General features: G+C 50.6%; 1 protein-coding gene across 1 annotated transcript in view; it reads left to right on the top strand.

The window, feature by feature from the left end:
- LOC137332271 (platelet-derived growth factor receptor beta-like) overlaps positions 1–27,631 on the top strand; it is a 104,806-nt gene that overhangs the window by 1,795 nt on the left and 75,380 nt on the right. The window contains exon 2 of the mRNA XM_067995977.1: positions 27,147–27,209. Within this exon, the coding sequence (XP_067852078.1) occupies positions 27,176–27,209 (34 nt within the window). The 5' untranslated portion in view covers positions 27,147–27,175. The remainder of the gene's footprint in view (positions 1–27,146; positions 27,210–27,631) is intronic.

Raw genomic sequence — 27,631 nt, 5'->3', positions numbered from 1 at the left:
ATCGAGGGGGTAGGGTGGGAAGAGGTAATTAGGGTGGGAGGAGGTTCGTGTGGAGCATAAACACCGGCGTCAACCAGTTGGGCCGAATGGCCTGTTTCTGTGCCGTAGTTTCTGTGTTTAAAAAAAAAGAAATGAGATCAATTTTCCAGGGAAAGTGAGCTCAGTGTTTATACAATGAAAATCAGATAAGCTTCAGACTACTTATACATAAGTCTGTGGCTGGCCTTCTGACAATTCGTGAAAATTGTCCAAGCCTCTAACTTATTGGAAAAAGAATTTGCCCTTTTATCTGGGACAGGGGTAGTCTTTTCATTCTGGTAAATTGGCACGAGTTTTCTTTTTAAAAATGCTTTCCCCTGGCTCCACCATTGGCTCTGTGGGTATATGAACCACCTCCTAGGATAATACTGAACCACACACACCAGGAACTTCCCGGGACCGTCTCGAGCTAGCGATACCCACCTGGGGTGTGCTGGTCTGGGGGCAGCAGTTGGCCTCAAGTTGGGGGGGGAGGGCAGTCCCTGGGTAAGAGAGGGGAAACGGCAGCTGAGGTTCCCACCCCACATGACTTGCCTTGTGGCTTGTATCATAGGTTACAGCACGGAAGGAGGCCATTCGGCCCATCGAGTCCGCGCCGGCTCTATGCAAGAGCAATCAAGCTGGCCCCACTCCCCCTGCCCCATCCCCGTAGTCCTGCAAATATTTTTTATTTTCAAGTACTTATCCACTTCCCTTTTGAAGGCCATGATTGAATCTGCCTCCACCACCCCCTCAGGCAGTGCATTCCAGATCCCAACCTCTCGCTGTGTAAAAAGGTTTTTCTTCATGTCGCCTTTGGTTCTTTTGCCAGTCACCTTAAATCTACATTAAGTGTATCGGAGAGTGTGTCTATTTAGATAAAGACGGGTACAACAGAAACTTGCATTTATTTAGCGCCTTTAATGTAGTAAATCGTCCCCGGGCGCTTCACAGGAGCGATTATCAGACACAATCTGATACCGAGCCCCATAAGGAGATATTAGTGGTTTGATACAAACTGAGTGACTTGCTAGGTCATGTCAGAGGGCAGTTAAGTGTCAACTACATCGGGTGTGGGGACTGGAGTCACATATAGGCCCAGACCGGGTAAGGACGGCAGGTTTCCTTCCCTAAAGGACGTTAATGAACCTGTTTTTTTTTACAACAATCCGACAGCTTCACGGTCACTTTGTTTTACCAATACCAACTTATGCTGGAATGAGTTAAGTTTCCTCAATTCGGATCATGTTGCATTAGATTTGCTTGTTGTTTTATTTCAAATATCCCTTCGTCCCTGACCGCCCTTTAGTCTGAAACTGAAACCGTAGAGTTTGTGTCGGGGGCTAAAAACGTCGGCTTTGGCCTTCCCAAAGTTTAGCTGGATGGAATTGTGGCTCATCCAGGACTGGTGTTGGAGACAAGCAGCCTGGCACCAGAGGCAGTGGAGGGGTCGGGAGAGGTGGTGGTGAGGTAGAGCTGGGTGTCGCTGGCGTGCACGTGGAGCCTGCCTCCCATGCCTGCGGATGATGCTGCCGAGGAGCAGCCTGTAGGTGAGGAAGAGGAAGGCGCGATGGATAGATCCATGGGGGAGCTCCCGAAGTGACTGAGCGGCTGGTAAGAGGAGATATCATTGGTAGAGATGCTCAGGCTACGATTGTTTGGTTAAGAGTTTAGCCAGTTGAAGGCTGGATGACAGAGGTGCAGCGTTGGAGGAGAGTTCGTGTGGTCAAACCAGTCAAAGATTGCAGACAGGTCGAGGAGGTGGCGTGCATCACGGTAACAGTCAGAGAATGTCATCTGTGGCTTGGTTTGGAGATGTTTTACACAGTGTGAATCAGCGTAAATTGTTTAATAAAGAAACAAGCAACCAGCAGGGAGAATACGTTAAATGGTAAAGCATATTGATCAGGAGAGAGATCGAGGGGCTATAGTGTGTGTTAAATGGGACAGGGTGTGATCGGGAGAGTGATCGAGGGGTTATAGTGTGTGTTAAATGGGACAGTGTGTGATCGGGAGAGAGATCGATGGGTTATAGTGTGTGTTAAATGGGACAGGGTGTGATCGGGAGAGAGATCGATGGGTTATAGTGTGTGTTAAATGGGACAGGGTGTGATCAGGAGAGTGATTGAGGAGTTATAGTGTGTGTTAAATGGGACAGTGTGTGATCGGGACAGAGATCGAGGGGTTATAGTGTGTGTTAAATGGGACAGTGTGTGATCGGGAGAGTGATCGAGGGGTTATAGTGTGATCGGGAGCGATCGAGGGGGTCACGGGGTGCGACCGGGAGCGATCGAGGGGGTCGCGGGGTGCGATCGAGGGGGTCGCGGGGTGCGATCGAGGGGGTCGCGGGGTGCGATCGAGGGGGTCGCGGGGTGCGATCGAGGGGGTCGCGGGGTGCGATCGAGGGGGTCGCGGGGTGCGATCGAGGGGGTCGCGGGGTGCGATCGAGGGGGTCGCGGGGTGCGATCGAGGGGGTCGCGGGGTGCGATCGAGGGGGTCGCGGGGTGCGATCGAGGGGGTCGCGGGGTGCGATCGAGGGGGTCGCGGGGTGCGATCGAGGGGGTCGCGGGGTGCGATCGAGGGGGTCGCGGGGTGCGATCGAGGGGGTCGCGGGGTGCGATCGAGGGGGTCGCGGGGTGCGATCGAGGGGGTCGCGGGGTGCGATCGGGAGCGATCGAGGGGGTTACAGTACGTAAATCTATCGAACCTTAAGCACAGGGATTAGCTGCAGTACAAAACATCAGAGAACTGTGTTAGTGGAAAGTTATAATATAAATCTAGAGATTGTTTGTTACGCGGTTAAAGTTCTGGTGACATCCCATCTGGAGCAGAGTGTGAGCAGTTGTGACTGCAGCTTTAGGAGGATGTTATTGTCCCGCAGAGGGTACACGAGGGGCAACAAGAATTATTCCAGCTTAGTTGGAGTTCCGAGGATAGTTTCAGGGGACTGGGATGGGTTTCTTTGGAAACTTTGAGCCGATCCAATTGAAATCTTCGGGATTGTGAAGGGAATTGACAAATGTTGATCCAGGTAAATTGTTGACCATTCAACACCAGGGACACGAGTTAACGATTAGGAAATTTAGTGGGGAAGTCAGACAAGAGCTTTCTTGCAGAAAGGGGGTCGTGGAATAAGTTACCAGGAAAGGGCACTGAAGGAGACAAGAAGAAAAAATTTGCAGGGCTGTAGCGAAAGGGCAGGGGATTGGGACTAATTGGATTGCTTTTTCAAAGAGCCAGCACAGGCACGATGGGTGGAATGGCCTCCTGTGCTGAATCGTTGTATGATTCTATGGTTTGTTGGTCCAATGAGTGATGGAGTCTCCCGTGTATTACTAAATGACAGAAGCATTTCTGGTCCCAGCTGGCAGTTCCAGTCTGGGATGGGTCAGCTGATCCTAGTGGTCACACATGTGCCTCTGAGTCAGAAGGTCGCGGGTTCAAGCCCCACTCCAGAGACTTGAGCTCATAATCTCCGCTCACGCTCCCAGTGTGGTACTGAGGGAGTGCTGCACTGTCGGAGGTGCCGTCTTTCGGATGAGACATTAAACCGAGATAAATGACCAGATAATCTGTCTCCCTGGCCACTGTCTTAGACTGTTCGCAACCTCAGCCTCCTATTTGACCCTGAGCTGAACTTCTGACTCCAAATCCTCTCGTCACCAAGACCGCCTACTCCCACCTCCCTAACATTGCTCGTCTCCGCCCCTGCCTCAGCTCATCTGCTGCTAAAGTCCTTATCCATGCTTTTGATACCTCTAGACTCGACTATTCCAATGCTCTCCTGGCCGGCCTCCCATCTTCCACCCTCCATTAAAATTGAACTCATCTAAAACTCTGCTGCCCGTATCCTAACTCGCACAAAGTCCCATTCACCCATCACCCTTGTGCTCGCTGACCTACATTGGCTCTCGGTCTGGCAACATCTTCATTTTAAAATTCTTATCCTCGTGTTCAAATCTCTCCATGGCCTCGCCCCTCCCTATCTCTGTAACCTCCTCCAGCCCTACAACCCTCCGAGATCTCTGCACTCCTCCAATTCTGGCCTCTTGCGTATCCCCGATTTTCATCGCTCCACCATTGGCGGCCGTGCCTTCAGCTGCCTGGGCCCTAAGCTCTGGAATTCTCTCCCAAAATCTCACCACGTCTCTCTCCTCCTCCTTTAAGACGCTCCTTAAAACCTAAAGAAAAATACCATGGATGCTGGAAATCTGAAATAAAAATAGAAAATGCTGGAGAAGCTCAGCAAGTGAGGCAGCATCTGTGGAGAAAGAAACAGAGTTAACGTTTCAGGTCGAAGACCTTTTGTCAGCTATATAAAACCCTGGTTAGACCGCACCTGGAGTACTGTGAGCAGTTCTGGGCACCGCACCTTCGGAAGGACATATTGGCCTTGGAGGGAGTGCAGCGTAGGTTTACTAGAATGATACCCGGACTTCAAGGGTTAAGTTACAAGGAGCGATTACACAAATTGGGGTTGTATTCTCTGGAGTTTCGAAGGTTAAGGGGTGATCTGATCGAAGTTTCTAAGATATTAAGGGGAACGGATAGGGTGGATAGAGAGAAACTATTTCCGCTGGTTGGGGATTCTAGGAGTAGGGGGCACAGTCTAAAAATTAGAGCCAGACCTTTCAGGAGCGAGATTAGAAAACATTTCTACACACAAAGGGTGGTAGAAGTTTGGAACTCTCTTCCGCAAACGGCAATTGATACTAGCTCAATTGCTAAATTTAAATGTGAGATGGATAGCTTTTTGGCAACCAAAGGTATTAAGGGATATGGGCCAAAGGCGGGTATATGGAGTTAGATCACAGATCAGCCATGATCTTATCAAACGGCGGAGCAGGCACGAGGGGCTGAATGGCCTACTCCTGTTCCTATGTTCCTAGAACTGCCGCTTGCCAGGAAAACCCCGGAGAAACAGCACGAATGTTTCCGCGACTCTTCTGCCGAAGTAATGGCGGATAAACAGGAGAATCCTTGCGGGAATTCACTCTCTCTCTCTCTCTCTCTTTCCCCCCCCCCCCGCCCCCCCCCTCCGCCGTGTCCCAGCCAAGGTGCTGTCTTTCGGATAAGACATTAAACCGAGGCCCCGTCTGCCCCCTCAGGCGGATGTAAAAGATCCCACGGCCACTGTTTCGATGAAGTGCAGGGGAGTTCTCCCCGATGTCCTGGGGCCAATATTTATCTCAACCGACACAACCTGCATTTATTCAGTGCCTTTAACGTTAACATAGTAAAACTTCCCAAGGTGCTTCTGACGAAAGGTCTTCGACCTGAATCGTTAACTCTGTTTCTTTCTCCACAGATGCTGCCTCACTTGCTGAGAGTTTACAGCATTTTCTGTTTTTATTTGCTCCTTAAAACCTACCTCTTTGACCAAGCTTTTGGTCACCCGTCCTCGTGTCTCCTTATGTGGCTCGGTGTCAAATTTTGTCTGATTTACACTCCTGTGAAGCGCCCTGGGAAGTTTCACTCCATTAACCTGCATTTATTCGGTGCCTTTAACGTTGCGTTGGTTGAGGGATAAATATTGGCCCCAGGACACCGGGGAGAACTCCCCCCTGCTCTTCATCAAAGTAGCAGCCGTGGGGTCTTTTACATCCACCTGAGAGGGCAGACGGGGCCTCGGTTTAACGTCTCATCCGAAAGACGGCACCTCTGGTTGGGGCACGGGTGTGGAGAGAGAGAGAGAGAGAGAGAGAGAGGGGCGGAGGTGGTGAATTCCCGCAAGCGTTCTCCCGTTTGTCCGCCATTACTCCGTCAGAAGAGAGCGCGGTAACGTTCGTGCTTGTGTTTTCACGGTAAGCGGCAGACCTCCCTTCTCCTCCTCGCCCCCCCCCCCAAACCTTCCCGGCCACTGGGAATTCACCCAGATCCCCCAGGAAAATCCCCCACGCGGGGGGATGTAAAAATCGGCTCTCTGGAGAGGGGTCTGAACCCACGACCTGCTGACTCCGAGGCGAGAGAGACATGCTGCCCACTGGGCCGTGACCGACAGACTAATGGGATTTTCCTACAAATTCTCGAAGTAACGAGGAATGGAGAGTTGGGGTGACTCGGAGTGTACATTTTTCTTTAAATTTTACGTAATGTCCTTGGTGAAAGGGAAACCCTTCATGTGCATACCGTCAGCCTGGCACAGAATTCTTCGATATCGAACCGCACCCACTTCTCTCTGATCGGTTATTTTGTTTCTCTTTGTTTTGTTGCTACGGTTTGTCACTTTTTTTTGCCTGCCTTATTCTCGTTCCACACTGGGTGTGGTCACAGAAAAAAACCATAAAAATACACACCACAAGACGCAGAGAGGCACAAAGATTCAACCAGGTCGTGACAAAGAAGTATGTAGGAGCAGAGAGAGAGAGAGAGAGAGAGAGAGAAAACCATGTTTTCAAATTCCTCCTCCAGCCCTCCCGAGATCTCTGCGCTCCTCCAATTCTGGCCTCTAGTTCCCATCCCCGATTTTAATTGCTCCACCGTTGGCGGCCGAGCCTTCAGCTGCCTGGACCCTAAACTCTGGAATTCCCTCCCTAAACTCTGGAATTCCCTCCCTAAACTCTGGAATTCCCTCCCTAAACCTCTCCACCTCTCTCCTCCTTTTAAGATGCTCTTTAAAACTTACCTCTTTGACCAAGCTTTCGGTCACCTGTCCTAATGTCCCCTTCTTTAGCTAGGCGTCAAATTTTGTTTGATAGTCACTCCTGTGAAGAGCCTTGGGACGTTTTACTACGTGAGAGGCAATGTATAAATGGTTGGTGGTGGTGTTACTACAGTGTGAGATAAAGGTATAGCTGGAGAGAAACAAAGGGAACTGTGTAGAGAGGTAGAAACAAAGACGGAGAGTGAGGTGGGGAGGAGACAGATGTACAGACAGAAGCTGAGGCAGATACATAGAAGCGCACAGGAAGGGGCCGCGCGCACACACAAACATAGAGTCAGAAAGAGATGCACGCACAGATATGCACACAGATACATAGACAGAGAGAGACGCACATATAGAGAAAGAAAGACTTGCATTTATATAGCGCCTTTCACGACCTCAGGACATCCCAAAGTACTTTACAATCAATTAAGTACTTTTGAAGTCACTGTTGAAATGCAGCAGTCAATTTGCACACCGCAAGATCGCACAGACAGCAATGTGATAATGACCAGGTAATCTGGTTTAGTGATGTTGGTTGAGGGATAAATATTGGCCCCAGGACACCGGGGAGAACTCCCCTGCTCTTCTTCAGAACAGTGGCCGTGGGATCTTTTACATCCACCTGAGGGGACGGTTGGGGCCTTGGTTTAACTTCTCATCCAAAAGACGGCACCTCCGACAGTGCAGCACTCCCTCAGTACTGCACCGGGAGTGTCCGCCTAGATTTTGTGCTTGAGTCTTGGGTTTACTGCCCACTGAGCCACCGCTAATGACCGTGGTACACGCACACGCACACGCAGACACACGAAGTTGACTAAACCAGCTTGCTTGTGTTGATATATACGACTGTACCAGTGGAATCCGACGTGACTGGAGCTGGAGAGAGCTCCCTCCCTGTGGACTGTTGGTATTTCTACATTCTCTGAAACTGATCTGCTCCTGTCCCCGACCAGCTAAACCCACCCCCAGTGTCCATTCGACATGTAAAACATTTAACTCCGTGCCTCACAGTCTCTGATTCACAAGAGAAACCCTTCCACGTGGCTCGCTGTCCCAGGATTCGGAGCGGGGACCCCAGCCAATAATATTTTTTCTTCCACCTCCCACCCACCCAGCTTCACTCCAGAGAACATTCCCGGGAAGCAGTCTGTTGCTGTTGGGTGGCCCTGTGTGTCTGGCACTGGAGTGCAATCATTGGGAATATTAAGGGATCAGTTTCAGAAATAAAGTTTAAATTCAGGATTAGTGCCAGTTGGGTAAAAGGCCAGAGATGGGAAGGGGAATGGGAGGTGAGGGGGAGGAGGGGTGAGGGAGGAGTGAGGGAGGAGGGGAGAGGGGGGGTGGGGGAGGAGGGGAGAGGGGGGGATGAGGAGGGGTGAGGGAGAAGGAGGGAGGAGGGGGGATGGAGGAGGGGTGAGGTGAGAGGGATGGAGGAGGGGGGATAGGGAGGAGGGGTGGGGTGAGATGGAGGGAGGAGGGGGATAGGGAGGAGGTGAGAGGGAGGGAGGTGGGGTGAGAGGGAGGGAGGAGGGATGGGGTGAGAGGGGGAGAGGGAGGGGGCGGAGGGGTGGGGTGAGGGAGGAGGTGGGATAGGGAGGAGGGGTGGGGTGAGAGGGGGAGGGGGAGGGTGATCGACAGTAAACACATGGGACAACCTCCGTCAGTTGGTCTCCATCGCTAGCTGGGACCTCGATGTTGTAGTCGATCCGTGGAAACCTGATTGTGACTGTTGGTAATTTCAATGGTGGGGAGAAGGTGTTTGTATTTTTGGGGTCCTGAGGTCCTAAAGGGGAACGATTCTGAGGTCGACAGATTTTTGTAAGAGTATCAAGGAATATGGAGCAAAGATGATGTTTCCACTTGTGGGGGAGTCCAAAATTAGGGGTCATAAATATAAAATAGTCGCTAATAAATCCAATGGAGAATTCAGGAGAAACTTCTTTACCCAGAGAGTGGTGAGAATGTGGAACTCGCTCCCACATGGAGTGGTTGAGGTGAATAGCGGAGATGGATTTAAGGGGAAGCTGGATAAACACATGAGGGAGAAAGGGATAGAAGGATATGGTGATAGGGTGAGATGAAGTAGGGAGGGAGGAGACTCGTGTGGAGCATAAACACCGGGATAGACCAGTTGGGCCGAATGGCCTGTTTCTGTTCTGTTCATTCTGTGGTCCTTGTATTTTTTTTGTTTTGTCTGTGTGTAATTTTGTTGTTTTACGTCAAGGAGAAAATTTTTAAAAATTCAGACATGTCGCAATATATACGATGGAATCGGTCGTTCGATGTTAAATTATTTTCTCTAAACCACAAGGTCGGGTTCTGGCCCACCAATTATCAGCAGTGATAATATCCGTGAGAGGAAATGTTTGCTGTTTTCACATTCCCCTCTCTTACTGTCTCCGTTTCTGTGATTGGGACTTTCTCTCTTTGTTTTTTTAATCTTATCTCTTCCACCCCCCTCCTCCCCCACTCCTCCTGTCTCAAGTCACCTACTCCCGCAGTCCAGGACCGGTGAGAGCGTTCTTCACTGGCCTTTGGATGGTGACGGCTGGTCTCCACGGCGACCGACTGCATCGAGGGGCTTGTTGTTCGGTCCGGCAGAGTCTGGGCCCCGGTTAGGGTTCCCAACCCTCCGAGATTGTCCCGTAGTGCCCCAGAATTAATGATCAGTTAATCTCCCGGACACTAAGATTCTCCTCCACACGGTGATGGGACGTGGGTCTGTGTCTGTGATTCCCCCACACGGTGATGGGACGGGGGGTCTGTGTCTGTGATTCCCCCACACGGTGACGGGACGGGGGGTCTGTGTCTGTGATTCCCCCACACGGTGATGGGACGGGGGGTCTGTGTCTGTGATTCCCCCACACGGTGACGGGACGGGGGTCTGTGTCTGTGATTCCCCCACACGGTGATGGGACGGGGGTCTGTGTCTGTGATTCCCCCACACGGTGACGGGACGGGGGTCTGTGTCTGTGATTCCCCCACACACGGTGATGGGACGGGGGGTCTGTGTCTGTGATTCCCCCACACGGTGATGGGAGGGGGGGTCTGTGTCTGTGATTCCCCCTCACACGGTGACGGGACGTGGGTCTGTGTCTGTGATTCCCCCCCACACGGTGATGGGACGGGGGGTCTGTGTCTGTGATTCCCCCACACGGTGATGGGACGGGGGGTCTGTGTCTGTGATTCCCCCACACGGTGATGGGACGGGGGGTCTGTGTCTGTGATTCCCCCTCACACGGTGACGGGACGGGGGGTCTGTGTCTGTGATTCCCCCACACGGTGATGGGACAGGGGTCTGTGTCTGTGATTCCCTCACACGGTGACGGGACGGGGGTCTGTGTCTGTGATTCCCCCACACACAGTGACGGGACGGGGGGTCTGTGTCTGTGATTCCCCCACACACGGTGATGGGACGGGGGTCTGTGTCTGTGATTCCCCCTCACACGGTGACGGGACGGGGGGTCTGTGTCTGTGATTCCCCCACACGGTGATGGGACGGGGGTCTGTGTCTGTGATTCCCCCTCACACGGTGACGGGACGGGGGGTCTGTGTCTGTGATTCCCCCACACGGTGATGGGACAGGGGTCTGTGTCTGTGATTCCCTCACACGGTGACGGGACGGGGGTCTGTGTCTGTGATTCCCCCACACACAGTGACGGGACGGGGGGTCTGTGTCTGTGATTCCCCCACACACGGTGATGGGACGGGGGTCTGTGTCTGTGATTCCCCCTCACACGGTGACGGGACGGGGGGTCTGTGTCTGTGATTCCCCCACACACGGTGATGGGACGGGGGGGTCTGTGTCTGTGATTCCCCCACACGGTGACGGGACGGGGGGTCTGTGTCTGTGATTCCCTCACACGGTGATGGGACGGGGGGTCTGTGTCTGTGATTCCCCCTCACACGGTGACGGGACGTGGGGTCTGTGTCTGTGATTCCCCCTCACACGGTGATGGGACGGGGGTCTGTGTCTGTGATTCCCCCTCACACGGTGATGGGACGGGGGTCTGTGTCTGTGATTCCCCCTCACACGGTGACGGGACGGGGGTCTGTGTCTGTGATTCCCCCTCACACGGTGATGGGACGGGGGTCTGTGTCTGTGATTCCCCCTCACACAGTGATGGGACGGGGGTCTGTGTCTGTGATTCCCCCTCACACGGTGACGGGACGTGGGTCTGTGTCTGTGATTCCCCCACACGGTGACGGGACGGGGGGTCTGTGTCTGTGATTCCCCCTCACACGGTGACGGGACGGGGGGTCTGTGTCTGTGATTCCCCCACACGGTGATGGGACGGGGGTCTGTGTCTGTGATTCCCCCACACGGTGATGGGACGGGGGGTCTGTGTCTGTGATTCCCCCACACGGTGATGGGAGGGGGGGTCTGTGTCTGTGATTCCCTCACACGGTGACGGGACGGGGGTCTGTGTCTGTGATTCCCCCTCACACGGTGATGGGACGGGGGGTCTGTGTCTGTGATTCCCCCTCACACGGTGACGGGACGGGGGGTCTGTGTCTGTGATTCCCCCACACGGTGATGGGACGGGGGGGTCTGTGTCTGTGATTCCCCCACACGGTGATGGGAGGGGGGGTCTGTGTCTGTGATTCCCTCACACGGTGACGGGACGGGGGTCTGTGTCTGTGATTCCCCCTCACACGGTGATGGGACGGGGGTCTGTGTCTGTGATTCCCCCACACACGGTGACGGGACGGGGGTCTCCCTGGGGTACTTTCACTTTGTATGAATGCAGGGATAACCCTGCTCCCTATTACCTCTCCCTCACCTTGTATTTCTGGTCAGTCCAAAAGACAGATCTCCCCACCCCCTCACCCCTGGCCTTGTTATAAGTACAATTGAAACAGAGGACGAAACTCCAAACAGAATTTAACTCAGTGAATCCCAGCTGTCTCCCGTTCTCACGGCCCCGATATACAAAGTACACAGTGTCTGATTAACAAGCACAGCTTGTCTTTTAAATCTCATTGTTAGCAGAATTGATCGCTCTCTCCTTCTGTCTGTCGCCGGGAAGCTGCCCACCTGAAAACATTTCATTTATTTTGCGAGTGATATCTCGTCTACACGTGAGAAGAGAGAGACAGCGGGCAGGAGCTGTCTACAGTGAGACTGCAGCGTTCTACACTTAAATACAGTCATTTCATTCTGTTACCTGTGCAGAAAATAAGAGCTGACTTTAAATTCTGTACATTTAATCCCCAGGCTGTGTAATTTCGCAGCAAATATCAGGTATCCGCACCTAGTTATAATTAAGGACAGAAAACACCAAAACAATGACGATTAGGAACAGGAGGAGGCCATTCAGCCCCTCGAGCCTGTTCCCCCATTCATATTCGATCTTAAATCCATTTACCTGGGTTCCGTAACCCTTAATACCCTCACCCAACAAAAATCTATCCATCTCAGTTTTGAAATTTTCAATTGGCCCCCGGCCTCAACATTTTTTTTTGGGTGGGGGCGGTGCCAGATTTCCACTCCCATTTTTGTGAAGATGTGTTTCCTGACATCACTCCTCATTATTCCAATGGCAGTATTTTCTCAATTGTAAACAATTTTACAACACCAAGTTATAGTCCAGCAATTTTATTTTAAATTCACAAGCTTTCGGAGGCTTCCCCCTTCGTCAGGTGAACGATGATTTCACATCGTTCACCTGACGAAGGGGGAAGCCTCCGAAAGCTTGTGAATTTAAAATAAAATTGCTGGACTATAACTTGGTGTTGTAAAATTGTTTACAATTGTCAACCCCAGTCCATCACCGGCATCTCCACATCAGTATTTTCTCAGTCAGAGCAATCTCAGATGTTTCTGCTGCACGGACAGGCTGGGGTCTCTTCTCTCTAGAAAACAGAAGACTGAGGGGTGACCTGATGGAGGTCTATAAGATTATGAAGGGGTTCGATAGGGGAGACGTAGAGAAAATGTTTCCACTTGTGGGGGAGACCAGAACTAGAGGTCATAAATATAAGAATAGTCACTAATAAATCCAATAGGGAATTCAGGAAAAACTTTACCCAGAGAGTGGTGAGAATGTGGAACTCACTCCCACAAGGAGCGGTTGAGGCGAATAGTATAGATACATTTAAGGGGAAACTAGATAAACACATGAGGGAGAAAGGAATAGAAGGATATGCTGATCGGGTGAGATGAAGTAGGGAGGGAGGAGGCTCGTGTGGAGCATAAACACCAGCACAGACCAGTTGGGCCGAATGGCCTGTTTCTATGCTGTACATTCTCTGTAGTTCTGTGTAAAATAACAGAGTTGCTGCAGTCTGATGCAATTCCTTAATTTAACAGGGAAATTTTTTTTTGGGGGGGTGGGGAAGGAATGGCAGGAAGTAAAATTGGAGCCTTTATTCAGCGTTAGATTGGAATCCTCCCGCAGACAGAGAGCCCTGTAATTACCATGAATAATTAAGATTAATATACACTCTTAAATACTGCTACTGCCGTTTTTAAGTAAGGTCGTTTGGACCAATCGAAAACCCAAGCCTGGCCCGTTACTAACCCGGGAACTCCCTCCGGCCATTTCCCAGCGTTGACCACTCCGCCCCACAGCCTTTTGGGAGTTTTTGCGAGACGAGGGGTGAGAGGGGTTTGATGCCTGAATTAGGGGAACATCAATTACAGTATCACCTACGACTGCCCACATCTGCCTTAGCCACTCTCCTATTCTGAACATATTTATTAAAACTTTTACTGTTAGCCTTTATATTACTTGTAAGCTTTTATTCATATTCCCTACTTTGCAGCTTTTAATATTTCCTTTGTTGCTTTCGATATTTCTCCCAGTCTGCTGGAATTACCACTTTCCTTGGCATTTGTGTAAGTCACTAGTTTTTATACTGCGTCTTCCCTCCCATGGTTGCTTGACTGTACAAGTGGAGCACTGCTCTTTAGGGGTATCCCTATCTCTGTAACCACCTCCAGCCCTACAACCCTCCGAGATCTCAGCGCTCCTCCGGTTCTGGCACCTTGCGCATCCCCGATTTTCATCACTCCACCATTGGCGGCCGTGCCTTCAGCTGCCTGGGCCCTAAGTTCTGGAATTCCCTCCCTAAACCTCTCCCCCTTCTCTCTCCTCCTTTAAGACGCTCCTTAAAACCTACCTGTTTAACCAACCAATGTCCTAATCTCTCCTTATGTGGCTCGATGTCATATTTTGTTTGATAATCGTTCCTGTGAAGTGCCTTGGGATTTTTTTTACATTAAAGGCGTTATATAAATGCAAGTTGTTGTTTATTAGGGGTAGGCATTGCACTAAATACATCTTTGAATAACTCCCACTGTTTCTCTCAGCCCAGTTTGATGTGTTCAGCTTATGTCTCATTCCTTCCAAATCAGTCCTACTGTAGTTTAAAATCTTGCTTTGCGTGTGATCTCTCCCCTTCTCGAACTTAATGTCAAACTCCATCGTGTATTGTCACTGTTTGCAAGATGTTCCCTTACAGTCAGATTGTTAACTAATTCTGGTGCGTTACTCATCACTAAATCTAGTCTGGCCTATTCCCCTGTCGGTTCTAAAATATATTGTTCCAGAAAACTGTCCCAAATACATTTGAGAAATTTGTTGCCTTTGTGACTTGAGACGTTTTTTTGCATCTCCCAGTCTGTGTGGAAATTAATATCTTCCTTTATAACCACTTAGCCTTCTCTGCCCTCTATTAATGTTGCTACATCACTGCTGTCAGGAGTTCTGTAGAAAACTCCCACCAGAGTCTTGCATCCTTTGCTGTTCCCTAGTTCCACCCGTACTGTTTCCATTGCCTGCTCATTCTTACTGATATCCTTTCTCACAACGGCTGTAATTGTGTCGTTTATCAATATTGCTCCTTCTCCTTTTCCGTATTTCCCTGTCCCTTCTAAAGCCTGGAATATTTCGTGCCAGTGCCATGGCCAGGTCGCTATAATGGTTACTGCCTTGTTCCCTTTGAGCTGAATTTGTGCTCCTGATTTTCATTGTTTTATTCCTTGTGCCAAGTGCATGTGTACAGAGAACTCTGACTCGGTTAACGGTTTCCCACCCTGCGCTGATGGCGTTTATCTCACAGTTTTTAACCTGTCTCACCTTTCCTTATAAATAGAACAGGAAGATCGGGTATATTATTAATTCCCATATTACTATCTGAACTTGGATTATTTATACAAAAAGCAAAATGCTGCAGAAGCAGGTGTCCTGGGCCAATATTTATCCCTCAAACAGATTATCTGGTCATTTATCACATCGCCGTTTGTGGGATCTTGCTGTGCGCAAATTGGCTGCCGAGTTTCCCTACGCATTTTGGGACAGCCTGAGGTTGTGAAAGGCGCTATACAAATGCAAGTCTTTGTTTAAATGAGGGCCAGAGGTTAAAATCACAGTGGGCTTCTGCTGCCTTTGGCAGGAGGGAAATTAACTCGCCAGAAACCCGCTCCGAGTTACAATCCCCCCGCCCCTGCCCCCACTCCCCCCAATGCACAGACTGGGATTTGTTAATTTAGCAAAGACCAGGGATGAAATCTGGGTCCTTTACTGACCCACGTGAGCACAGCCCACACCGGGCCGTGAAATGACAACCTATTTAGTCCAAGTGTTTTGTTTCAAATCCCTTGCACCTAATTTTCTTTTAATTCGCCTCCTCAGGCTTAAAAAAAACCAGCTGTTTTTCGTTTTACAGTAACTCCACTTCCATCTCTTTCTCTCTGTAAGGTTTTTATTCCCAGACACTAAGGATTCAGTAAGCACACTAACTGTTTGTGTGCTCGTCATCCCACAAGAGGGGCTGTGTCAACATCACTTTTTCTTTTAAAGAACAGCCTCCCGTACTTTTTCCCATGTTTTTTTCACTTGTGTTTGGCAGTAAAAAAAAAGGGTCAGTTTATACAGGGAATGTTCAGGATGTTTACTGGGCGACTCGCCAACTCCGAATGTTGCTCAAGAAGGATTGGCAGGAGCAGCAGGCCATGTGAGTGAGAGAACGCTGCCTGTTTATGTTAGAGGGCTGGTGGAGGGAGGGAGGGAGGGAGGGGGGGAGAGAGAGAGGGAGGGGGGGGGGGAGGGAGGGAGGGAGGGAGGGAGGGGGGGGGGAGGGAGGGAGGGAGGGAGAGGGAGGGAGGGGGAGGGAGGGAGAGGGAGGGAGGGGAGGGAGGGAGGGGGAGGGAGGGAGGGGTGGGGGGGTAGGGGAGGGGGGGAGGGAGAGGGAGGGAGAGGGAGGGAGGGAGGGAGAGGGAGGGAGAGGGAGGGAAGAGGGAGCTACAACATGAAACGCCGGGAATCGATGCTTTCTGAACAGACCTTTTCCAATTCACGTAGAACGGGACTGGCCGCTTTTAACAGCATGAGTTCCAGGACACTGGAATAAAGAGGTGGTGGTTTGTGTTTCCTTAAGTTTAGAAGGTCGAGGGGTGATCTGACCAAGGTGTTTAAAATAATAAAGGGATTCGATAGGGTAGATAGAGAGAAACTATTTCCTCTGGTGGGGGGAGTCCAGAACAAGGGGGGCAGAACCTTAAAATTAGAGCCAGGCCGTTTAGGAGTGAAATCAAGAAAACATTTTGTCACATAAAGAACAGTGCAAATCTGGAACACTCCTCCCAAAAAGGTTGTGGATGCTGGGGGTCAGTTGGAGTTTTCGAGACTGGGATCGATAGATTTTTGTTGGGTGAGGGTATCAAGGGATACGGAGCAAAGGCGGGTAAATGGGGTTAGGATTATAGATTAGCCATGATCTAATTGAATGCCGGAACAGGCTAGACAGGCTGAATGACCAGCCCCTGTTCCTGTGTTCCGAGGTGAGATACGAGCAGGGTTGCCTGCTCTGATTTCACATGATGTATTAGCGTTCAGGACTGAGCTAAATAAAGTCATGGGTTCGAGCCCCACTCCAGAGACCCGAGCACAAAATCCAGGTCAACACTCCCAGTGCAGTACTGAGGGAGTGCTGCACTGTCGGAGGTGCCGTCTTTCAGATAAGACATTAAACCGAGGCCCCGTCTGCCCCCTCAGGTGGATGTAGAAGATCCCACGGCCACTATTGGAAGAAGAGCAGGGGAGCTCTCCTGGGCCAATATTTATCCCTCAACCAACATCATTTTAAAAAAAATTATCTGGTCATTTATCTTCTTGCTGTTTGTAGGATCTTGCTGTGCGCAAATTGGCTGCCGTGTTTCCTACTTTTCATCAGAGATTGCACTTCAAAAAGTATTTAATTGGCTGTAAAGCGTTTTGGGACGTCCCATGGTCGTGAAAGGCACTGTATAAATGCAAGTTTGTCTCTCTCTGTGTCTCTGTTCGATTTTCCATGTCGTAACTTTTAGAGTCATTGGGCTCCATTTTAGCACCCGCTATCGGGTGCGTTCCTGGCGGGGGGGCCCCGAAAATCGGGGAATCCCGGAGCGGGTCGGGAGCCCGGCTCCAACCCGCCCACTTCCGGGTTCCCCACTGACGCGCCGGCGTGCGTGCGCAGCCCCCGCTGGTGGGAATCCCGCAGGCAATTAAAGCCAGTGGGGGGCCACGAGAATATTTACCTTGCTATTTCAGGTCATTAACAGACCTGATTAAGGGAATATTTCAGGAGGGGTGGGATTTTACAAACAACTGGGACTGTTTCCCGTACTGGGGGAAACACTCCCAGTTGAAATGGACGTGTTGCAGCCATCAGCCTGTGGCAGCTGCAAAGGTCCATTTGACAGGTGGTGGGGGGAGACCCTCACCCATTGCAGGAGGCCACTCTGTCACTTGGGACAAAGTTTGGCCTCCACCACCCTCCTCCTGACAATCAAAGTCACCAACTTGCACACTTACCCCGGGGTCCGGAGACATGTACCTACCTTGCGGACCCCCTCAGATGTACATCTTGCGGATGGGGGCCGCCGTAGCGGCAGTCATGACCTCCTCGGAGGGCGAACAGCATCACCAGCCTCGCCATCCACGCTGTCCACCTCTGACACGTGGAGCTCCACAACACAGTGCTGTGACACATCCACCTGTACAGCAGGAGGGAGGGCTACCGCAGAGAGAGATGCGTCACAGAGGGCACTACCCTCGCCACAGGGTCCACAGACCGAGGCTCAGCTTCCTGGACCTCTCTGAGCAGCAGTGCACACGGAGGCTCAGAGTCACTCGACATGTAGTCGTGGACATCTGCAGCCTCTTTCATGCCGAGCTGCTCCTGGCTGGCCCGAGCACCATCTTCTTACCTGTCGCTGTCAAAGTCACCACTGCCCTCAACAACTTCTCCTCCGCATCCTTCCAGGGTGCAACCGGGGACATCGCTGACGTCTCTCAGTCGTCTGCACAAAAGAGTCCTGCAAATACACCTACACCCACTCTGCAGTGACACAATGGGTGGCATCAGGTGTGGGTCTTCATAGTGATCCTCAGGAAAGGGCATTATTGCACAAACCAGACAAGATTTGCAAAGATGTGGCAGTAGTGGTGACAATATAATATGTAATGTGAGCTGCTCAGAAATTAAATATAAGTTTAAAAACCATGACAAACCCTCAAACACCCTTGTGCATCCCCTTCATGCTCACGACACGTTTGCCTTACGCTTCCTACTGCACATATCTGATGCATGCCCTGTGACTGCAGCACAGGTGGTGGCAGGTTGAGTGAGGCTGACCGTGAGAGAGATGCACGAGAGGGTGAGTATGAGATAGAGCCATGAGATTGTATGAGGATTGGGTTGAGTGGTAGTGGTGGGATGAGTACTGGCGAGGTGAGTAAGTGCAGGTAAGATGAGGATGAGGTTTGAGTGGGTGTGAGGGGTGATGTGACAGAGTAGTGTTGGCAGTGCAGAAGGAGATGTGGGGTGGGGGCGGTGATGTGACAGACGGAGTGTAGGGGACAGAGTAAGTGTACTCACTTTGGCTGACCTACTGAGGTCATTGGACCGCCTCCTGCACTGTATGCAGGTGGGCGATATGTTGGTGGTGCAGGTGACCCCCTCTGCCACCTCGAGCCAGGTCTTCCTGGTGGCAGAGGCAGGCCGCTTCCTCCCGCCCGCCGGGGGGAAGATCTCTGTCCTCCCCCTCACCCCATCCAATCAGAGCTGGAGTGAGGCATCATTAACCTGGGAGCAACCTTCCCCCTGGGCTGCTCCATGCTGTACTTTTTGCTATTTCTTGCAGCATTTGTCAGTGGAGGACTGCCCCTTTAAATAGAGCTCCTCCAGCTGACAGACCTTACTGCGCATGCGCAGATCAGCAGCGGGGGACCCGGAAGACCAGGTAAGTGGATCCAATCAGCCTGCGATTGCCCGGGGGGGCGGGGCAGACTGATTTCACCACCCCCCACCCCTGCCGCGAACCCGCAGCCCTGGTAATATCGAGCCCGTTATGTCTGCGTGCTTCAAAATGCAGTGACAGGAAGAATGTTATAAAGCCAGAATCCGATTCCCCATTCTGTACACATTTCAAGAATTCCCGATGATTTTTCTCCCTGGATGTTTTGCGCAGCATTGTCCAGGAGATCAGTCTCTGATTGTTGGAGACTCCAGGACAATCCAGGAGGGTTCATGACACTGGATATAAGAGGGGCTTTTATCTTTGGCGCTCGTATAGATATGACGACCGGAGTCTGTGCTCAGATCAGGTCCCCTGGCCACAGAATTGTAGATCCACAGTCGAGCAGACCCCACTCTCCTGCCACCTGAACTTTACAAGCCTGAAACCCTCTGTGAGCAGTAAATGACCCACATCTCTTGCTGGGGTAAGGTTCCACAGGTATCTGCCAGCCTTGTATCCCACCCAAGTTGCCACAAGCCTATGACCATGCGGTGAGGGACAGGAACCAGAGCTGAGCATGACGCTGTCATTACCCAACAGACACTCCCCACCCATGTAATCTCCTCCCACAGCCCATGTACACTCTCCCCTATCATGGACTCTCCCCACCCATTTAATCTCCTCCCACAGCCCATGTACACTCTCCCCTATCATGGACTCTACCCACCCATTTAATCTCCTCCCACAGCCCATGTACACTCTCCCCTATCATGGACTCTACCCACCCATTTAATCTCCTCCCACAGCCCATGTACACTCTCCCCTATCATGGACTCTCCCCACCCATTTAATCTCCTCCCACAGCCCATGTACACTCTCCCCTATCATGGACTCTACCCACCCATTTAATCTCCTCCCACAGCCCATGTAGCAAGAAGCTCAATGCCATTCAGGACATTTCAGCCCGCTTGATCAGCACACCTTCCACCATCTTAAACATCCACTCCCTCCACCACTGGCGCACCGTGGCTGCAGTGTGTACCATCCACAGGATGCACTGCAGCAACTCGCCAAGGATTCTTCGACAGCACCTCCCAAACCCACGACCTCTACCACCTAGAAGGACAAGGGCAGCAGGCTCATGGGAACAACACCACCTGCACATTCCCCTCCAAGCCACACACCATCCCAACTTGGAAATATATCTCTGTTCCTTCATCGTCGCTGGGTCAAAATCCTGGAACTCCCAACCTAACAGCACTGTGGGAGAACCGTCACCACACGGACTGCAGCGGTTCAAGAAGGCGGCTCACCACCACCTTCTCAAGGGGCAATTAGGGATGGGGCTTCACAGTAGAAGACACAAAGAATATACCAGAAATAGTGGGGAACCAAGGGTCTAATGAGAGTGAGGAACTTGAAGTAACTAATATCAGCAAAGAAAAAGTACTTGACAAACTAATGGGACTAAAAGCCGACAAATCCCCTGGACCTGATGGCCTACATCCCAGGGTTCCAAAAGAGGTGGCTGCAGAGATAGTGGATGCATTGGTTGTGATCTTCCAAAATTCGCTAGATTCTAGAACGGTCCCCGTGGATTGGAAGGTAGCAAATGTAACCCCGCTATTCAAGAAAGGAGGGAGAGAGAAAACAGGGAACTACAGGCCAGTTAGTCTGACATCAGTCATCAGGAAAATGCTGGAATCCATTATTAAGGAAGTGGTAACAGGGCACTTAGAAAATCATAATATGATTAGGCAGAGTCAACATGGTTTTATGAAAGGGAAATCATGTTTGACAAATTTATTAGAGTTTTTTGAGGATGTAACTAGCAGGGTAGATAAAGGGGAACCAGTGGATGTCGTATATTTGGATTTTCAAAAGGCATTCGATAAGGTGCCTCACAAAAGATTGTTACACAAGATAAGGGCTCATGGGCTGGGTGTAATATATTAGCATAGATAGAGGATTGGTTAACGGACAGAAAACAGAGGGTAGGGATAAACGGGTCACCCTCAGGTTGGCAGGCTGTAACCAGTGGGGTGCCGCAAGGATCGGTGCTTGGGCCTCAGCTATTTACAATCTATATTAATGACTTGGATGAAGGGACCGAGTGTAATGTATCCAAGTTTGCTGACAATACAAAGCTAGGTGGGAAAGTAAGCTGTGAGGAGGACACAGAGTCTGCAAAGGGATATAGACAGGTTAAGTGAGTGGGCAAGAAGGTGGCAGATGGAGTATAATGTGGGGAAATGTGAGGTTATTCACTTTGGTAGGAAGAATAGAAAAACAGAATATTTTTTAAATGGTGAGAAATTAGTAAATGTTAGTGTTCAGAGAGATTTGGGCATCATTGTACACGAAACAAAGAAAGTTAACATGCAGGTACAGCAGGCAATTAGGAAGGCAAATGTTACATTGGCCTTTATTGCAAAGGGTTGGAGTACAAGAGTAAGGAAGTCTTGTTGCAATTGTACAGGGCTTTGGTGAGACCTCACCTGGAGTACTGTGTACAGTTTTGGTCTCCTTATCTAAGGAAGGATATACTTGCCTTAGAGGCGGTGCAATGAAGGTTCACTAGATTAATTCCTGGGATGAGAGGGTTGTCCTATGAGGAAAGATGGAGTAGAATGGGCCTATACTCTCTGGAGTTTAGAAGAATGAGAGGTGATCTCATTGAAACATATAAGATTATGAGGGGGCTCGACAGGGTAGATGCTGAGAGGTTGTTTCCCCTGGCTGGAGAGTCTAGAAACAGGGGGCATAGTCTCAGGATAAGGGGTCGGCCATTTAGGACCGAGATGAGGAAAAATTTCTGCACTCAGCTGGTTATGAATCTTTGGAATTCTCTACCCCAGAGGGCTGTGGATGCTGAGTCATTGAATATATTCAAGGTTGAGATGGATAGATTTTTGGACTCTTGGGGAGTCAAGGGATATGGGAATCAGGCGTGAAAGTGGAGTTGAGATTGAAGATCAGCGATGATCTTATTGAATGGCGGAGCAGTCTCGAGGGGCCGTGTGACCCACTCCCTGCTCCTATTTCTTATGTTCTTATGGGGCAATAAATCCTGGCCTTGACAGCGACGCCTGCATCCTGAGAATGAATGCAAAAAAAACTTCTCACACCAGCCATCTGGTGACTTCTCTGAGCAAACTTGCCAATTTTGTGCTCGAATGGGTTTAGTTTTGTTCACGTCCGCCAGGCACCAGATTGGGACTGGCCAATCTCATTTAACATAGGAACATTACAGCCAAAGGACAGTGGAGACTTTCATCCCCTCAGTCCGGGCAGGATTTCAATCCAAGATTTTGGAGCATAGGAATTACTGATACCCTGAGGGTGACCTGATGGAGGTGGAGAAGATGTTGCCACTTATGGGGGAGACCAAAACTAGGGGCCATAAATATAAGGGATAGTCACTAATAAATCCAATATGGAATTCAGGAGAAACTTCTTTACCCAGAGAGTGGTGAGAATGTGGAACTCGCTACCACAAGGAGTAGTTGAGGCGAATAGTGTAGATACATTTAAGGGGAAGCTCGATAAACACATGAGGGAGAAAGGAATGGAAGGATATGCCGATAGGGTGAGATGAAGTAGGGAGGGAGGAGGCTCGTGTGGAGCATAAACACCGACACAGACCAGTTGGGCCGAATGGCCTGTTCCTGTGCTGTACATATTATGTAATTCTATGTAACTGCTAGATGAAAAAAGTCCATCTAGTTCGCCTTCTATCATCCTGGTCGTCACATAGTATCTAAGTAGGCACTGCACAGGAGCAGGCCATTCGGCCCATCTTGCCAGTGCTGGCTCTTTGAAAGAGCTACCCAATTAATCCCATTCCCCTGCTCTTTCCCCAGAGTCCTGTAAATTTTTTCCCTTCAAGTATTTATCCAATTCACTTTTTGAAAGTTGCTATTGAATCTGCTATTTTTTTATTCATTCATGGGATGTGGGCGTCGCTGGCGAGGCCGGCATTTATTGCCCATCCCTAGTTGCCCTTGAGAAGGTGGTGGTGAGCCGCCTTCTTGAACCGCTGCAGTCCGTGTGGTGAAGGTTCTCCCACAGTGCTGTTAGGAAGGGAGTTCCAGGATTTTGACCCAGCGATGATGAAGGAACGGCGATATATTTCCAAGTCGGGATGGTGTGTGACTTGGAGGGGAACGTGCAGGTGGTGTTGTTCCCATGTGCCTGCTGCCCTTGTCCTTCTAGGTGGTAGAGGTCGCGGGTTTGGGAGGTGCTGTCAAAGAAGCCTTGGGGAGTTGCTGCAGTGCATCCTGTGGATGGTACACACTGCAGCCACGGTGCGCCGGTGGTGAAGGGAGTGAATGTTTAGGGTGGTGGATGGGGTGCCAATCAAGCTGGCTGCTTTGTCCTGGATGGTGTCGAGCTTCTTGAGTGTTGTTGGAGCTGCACTCATCCAGGCAAGTGGAGAGTATTCCATCACACTCCTGACTTGTGCCTTATAGATGGTGGAAAGGCTTTGGGGAGTCATGAGGTGAGTCACTCACTGCAGAATACCCAGCCTCTGACCTGCTCTCGTAGCCACAGTATTTATATGGCTGGTCCATTTAAGTTTCTGGTCAATGGTGACACCCAGGATGTTGATGGTGGGGGATTCGGCGATGGTAATGCCATTGAATGTCAAGGGGAGGTGGTTAGACTCTCTCTTTTGGAGATGATCATTGCCTGGCATTTGTCTGGTGCGAATGTTACTTGCCACTTATCAGCCCAAGCCTGGATGTTGTCCAGGTCTTGCTGCATGCGGGCATGGATTGCTTCATTATCTGAGGGGTTGCGAATGGAACTGAACACTGTGCAATCATCAGCGAACATCCCCATTTCTGACCTTATGATGGAGGGAAGGTCATTGATGAAGCAGCTGAAGATGGTTGGGCCTAGGACACTGCCCTGAGGAGCTCCTGCAGCAATGTCCTGGGGCTGAGATGATTGGCCTCCAACAACCACTACCATCTTCCTTTGTGCTAGGTATGACTCCAGCCACTGGAGAGTTTTCCCCCTGATTCCCATTGACTTCAATTTTACTAGGGCTCCTTGGTGCCACACTCGGTCAAATGCTGCCTTGATGTCAAGGGCAGTCACTCTCACCTCACCTCTGGAATTCAGCTCTTCCACCACCCTTTCAGGCAGCCCATTCCAGATCATTACAACTCGCTGCGTTAAAAAAAAAATGTTTTCTCTCATCGCCTCTGGCTCTTTTGCCGATCACCTTAAATCTGTGTCCTCTAGTTACCGACCCTTCTGCCACTGGAAACAGTTTCTCCTTATTTACTCTATCAAAACCCTTCATGATTTTGAACACCTCTATCAAATCTCCCCTTGAGCACCTCTGCTCTAAGGAGAACAACCCCAGCTTCTCCAGTCTCTCCACATAACTGAAGTCCGTCATCCCTGGGACCATTCTAGTGAATCTCTTCTGCACCCTCTCTTAAGCCCTTGACATTCTTCCTAAAGTGTGGTGTCCAGAATCGAACACAACAACTGAGGCCTAACCAGTGATTTATAAAGGTTCAGCGTAATACAACGATAATGGAGTTGTTGACTAATCATAGTAATCAATCTCCATCAATTAGTCTACAACAGACCCAGACATGAGGTTGAGGAAAACCTCCAGTGGGGGAGAGCTTTGGCAACCATAGGTCCAAAGTCACCTGTTTCTCCCAGTCAAGTTACACTCACCATACGTCATATCTCAAATTTATTCTCATTAGGGGGAGACTTTGACCTGCGCCCAAAACGGGCAGCGACGCTGGTCCATGTCGACCTGAGGCCGGAGGAAAACTGGGCATCGGGCCCCATTTGTGGGCACCAGACTCGGTGTCCCAACGCAGCCAGACGAATCCCGCCAGACCCCGACAATAAGCCGGCCGCCGGGTTCGTCCTGGGGGTGGGGGTGAGGTGCGGGGATGTGGCCGCAAGTATATCTGTGCAGGAATAGTGCTGCTCCTTCCAGCTCCACGAAAATATGACATTGAAAAGGTTTAGCGGCCGATTTTATTTTTGACCCGTGTCCAGCTGTCCGATTGTGGACCGTAGATTAGGTGCGTCGAGACCTTGGTGCGTCCAGTCGGAGCTTGAACTCTGCCCGTTTGTACCTGCGTTTTTGTGTCTGGGTCCTACTGCTGGTGTAGGCCCCGATTGCACCCCCACCCAACCTGCAGCAGCCTCACGCCAGTTTCAGGTGGGCTGCTCGCCCGTTTACAGGCCGCTCCAAACACGGCATCGGGCAGGCCTCGGGTATCAGTGGGAGGGCTGAGGCGACCCCCACCCCCCTCTCCCTTCTCCCTCCGCCTCCACCGCTGCTACTCCTGGCTGCCCGTTTCTCCGGCGCGAAACAGACGGGCACGAGTTGAATTTGCCCCCCCTCAGTGACGGGTATGGTTATCGCAGCGGTTCTGTTATTGGGCCGGTAATCCAGAGAACGTGAGTTCAAATCTCACCGTGGGCAGTTTGTGAATTTGAGTTCTGGAAATAAAAAGCCGGGCATCAGTGAAAGTGACCCTGAATCTGGCAGATTGTCGTTTTTTTAAAAAAAAATCCAAAATGGGTTCACTAATGTCCTTTTTAGGGAAGGAAACCTGCCGTCCTTACCCGGTCTGGGCCTATATGTGACTCCAATCCCCACACCAACACGGTTGACTCTTAATTGCCCTCAGAAGTGGGCCTAGGAATCCCCTCAGTTTGTACCAGCGGTTCAAGAAGAAGGCCCACCATCACCTTCTCAGGGCAACTCGGGGGGTGGTCCCGAGAATGAATTGTTTCTTTTTTAAAAAGAGCATCTCACTTTCTTGAGATGTGAAGGGAAGGGCACAGGACACAAGGAATCTCGATTGTTTCTGCAGTACATCAGGGAACAATCATTAGGTTATATATGTTGAAGGCAGGAAATAATTAAGAGTTGTTCCCTCAACCCCTGCTAGGAACAGTTGGAAGTGCAGCAAAGTACGAGAGAGTTTGAAGAGGGTTCAAAGCGTCAGCTAAGACTGGCTTTTAATATGCTTGTCATGGCAACCACACTTTTTCGTATTTCAAGAAGTCGCAACTTTACTTATGAAAATAAAACCCCCCCCACTCAGAGGGCGCTGGAAGTTGTAGTTACTGGGGGGGGGTGGGGGGGGAGAGATCAGGCAACAGAGGATGTGGGATGGGGAAGAGGATTGGCGATCGATCGGGTCCTTGAATCACACTGTGTGTTTTTACAGTGGGAGGCCCAGGAATTTCGGGAATCTGTGGATTTCCCGTTGAAGCTGATACGAGCCGGTCAGAAAACTACTTTGGGACAGATGAGTCCCTGCGGCTCGGTGGGTGAGGGGAATGGCCCAATGCTGCACTGAGCCATCCAAATCAGAAAAACCCAGGGGCTTGTACCCCAGTCTGGAGCTGAGAAACAAAGTACTTGCATTTCTACAGCGTCTTTCACACTCTCCAGGCGTCCCAAAGCGCTTTACAGCCAATGAAGTACTTTTTTGAAGTGTGGTCACTGTTGTAATGTAGGAAACGTGGCAGCCAATTTAAACACAGCAAGATCCCACAAACAGCAATATGATAAATGACCAGATCATCAGTTTTTTTTAGTGATGTTGGTTGAGGGAGAAATATTGGCCCCAGGACCCAGGGGAGAACTCCCTCCTGCTGTTCTTCGAAAAGTGCCGTGGCATCTTTTACATCCACCTGAGAGGGCAGATGGGGCCGCGATTTAACGTCTCATCCAAAAGACGGCACCTCTGACAGTGCAGCACTCCCTCAGTACTGGCACTGGGACTGTCCGCCTGGATTGTAGGTTCAAGTCTCTGGAGTGGGCCTTGGAACCCACGACCTCCTGACACGTAGGCGAGAGGTGCTGCCCACTGAGCCACGGATGAGGTCCTTCTGTGCTGACCCAACCCATTGGACTGTGCGCCAGCCTCCTCTGGGTACTGGTTACGCCAACAACTGGGGCAAGCGTGACTGAAGGATGGAACCGATTTCTGAAAAAGAAAACCTTGTCAGGTTCCTCCCCTCAACGCCCCAAGTCAATACTGGGGAGGGGGCAAACTTGTTTACAGTTAAAATTAGAGTTAGAAAACTCCGGCAGATCATTAGTATCCATGATCCATGACTAGGTGAACATTTCCCCCAAACTATAACCTAGTCTTCTCCTCCCTCAGGGCTGCTGTCCCTTGCGGTAACTGTAAAGTCAAATTTACATTGTCGAGAATACGAAACTAACTACGTCCTTTTGTGGTTTTTTAGCAGCTGGACCTCCTGAGCCTATTTTGAAGATGTCGACCATTCGCTGCGATCTTTATCTTGCAGGTACGTATTTTATGGGGGGTGGGATGGTCAGGCGGTAAACCTGTATTGGTCTTCCAGCTGTGTGTGTGTGTGTGTGGGGGGGATGGGCAGTGACAGTTTCAGGTCAGAGGTCATTCACCATAGCCGGGTGGGCTGCAGATACCACAAGGGTGGGCTGCCTCGCTCTTATCCCCGATCCCCACCCGTCCCATTGCCTTCGTCCATTCATGTCTTCCCGTACGTAATGGACAATGCGAGTCTAAATGGGGTAGAGGAGCAGAGGGATCTGGGGGAACAGATACACAAATCACTAAAAGTAGCGACGCAGGTTAATAAGGCCATAAAAAAAGCAAACCAAGCACTGGGGTTCATTTCTAGAGGGATAGAATTGAAAAGCAGAGAAGTTATGTTAAACTTGTATGGAACCTTGGTTAGACCACACT

Source organism: Heptranchias perlo, chromosome 14, assembly GCF_035084215.1.
Source record: "Heptranchias perlo isolate sHepPer1 chromosome 14, sHepPer1.hap1, whole genome shotgun sequence".
NCBI classification, from domain to species: Eukaryota; Metazoa; Chordata; class Chondrichthyes; order Hexanchiformes; family Hexanchidae; genus Heptranchias; species Heptranchias perlo.
This window is presented reverse-complemented; position numbering and strand designations above follow the sequence as displayed.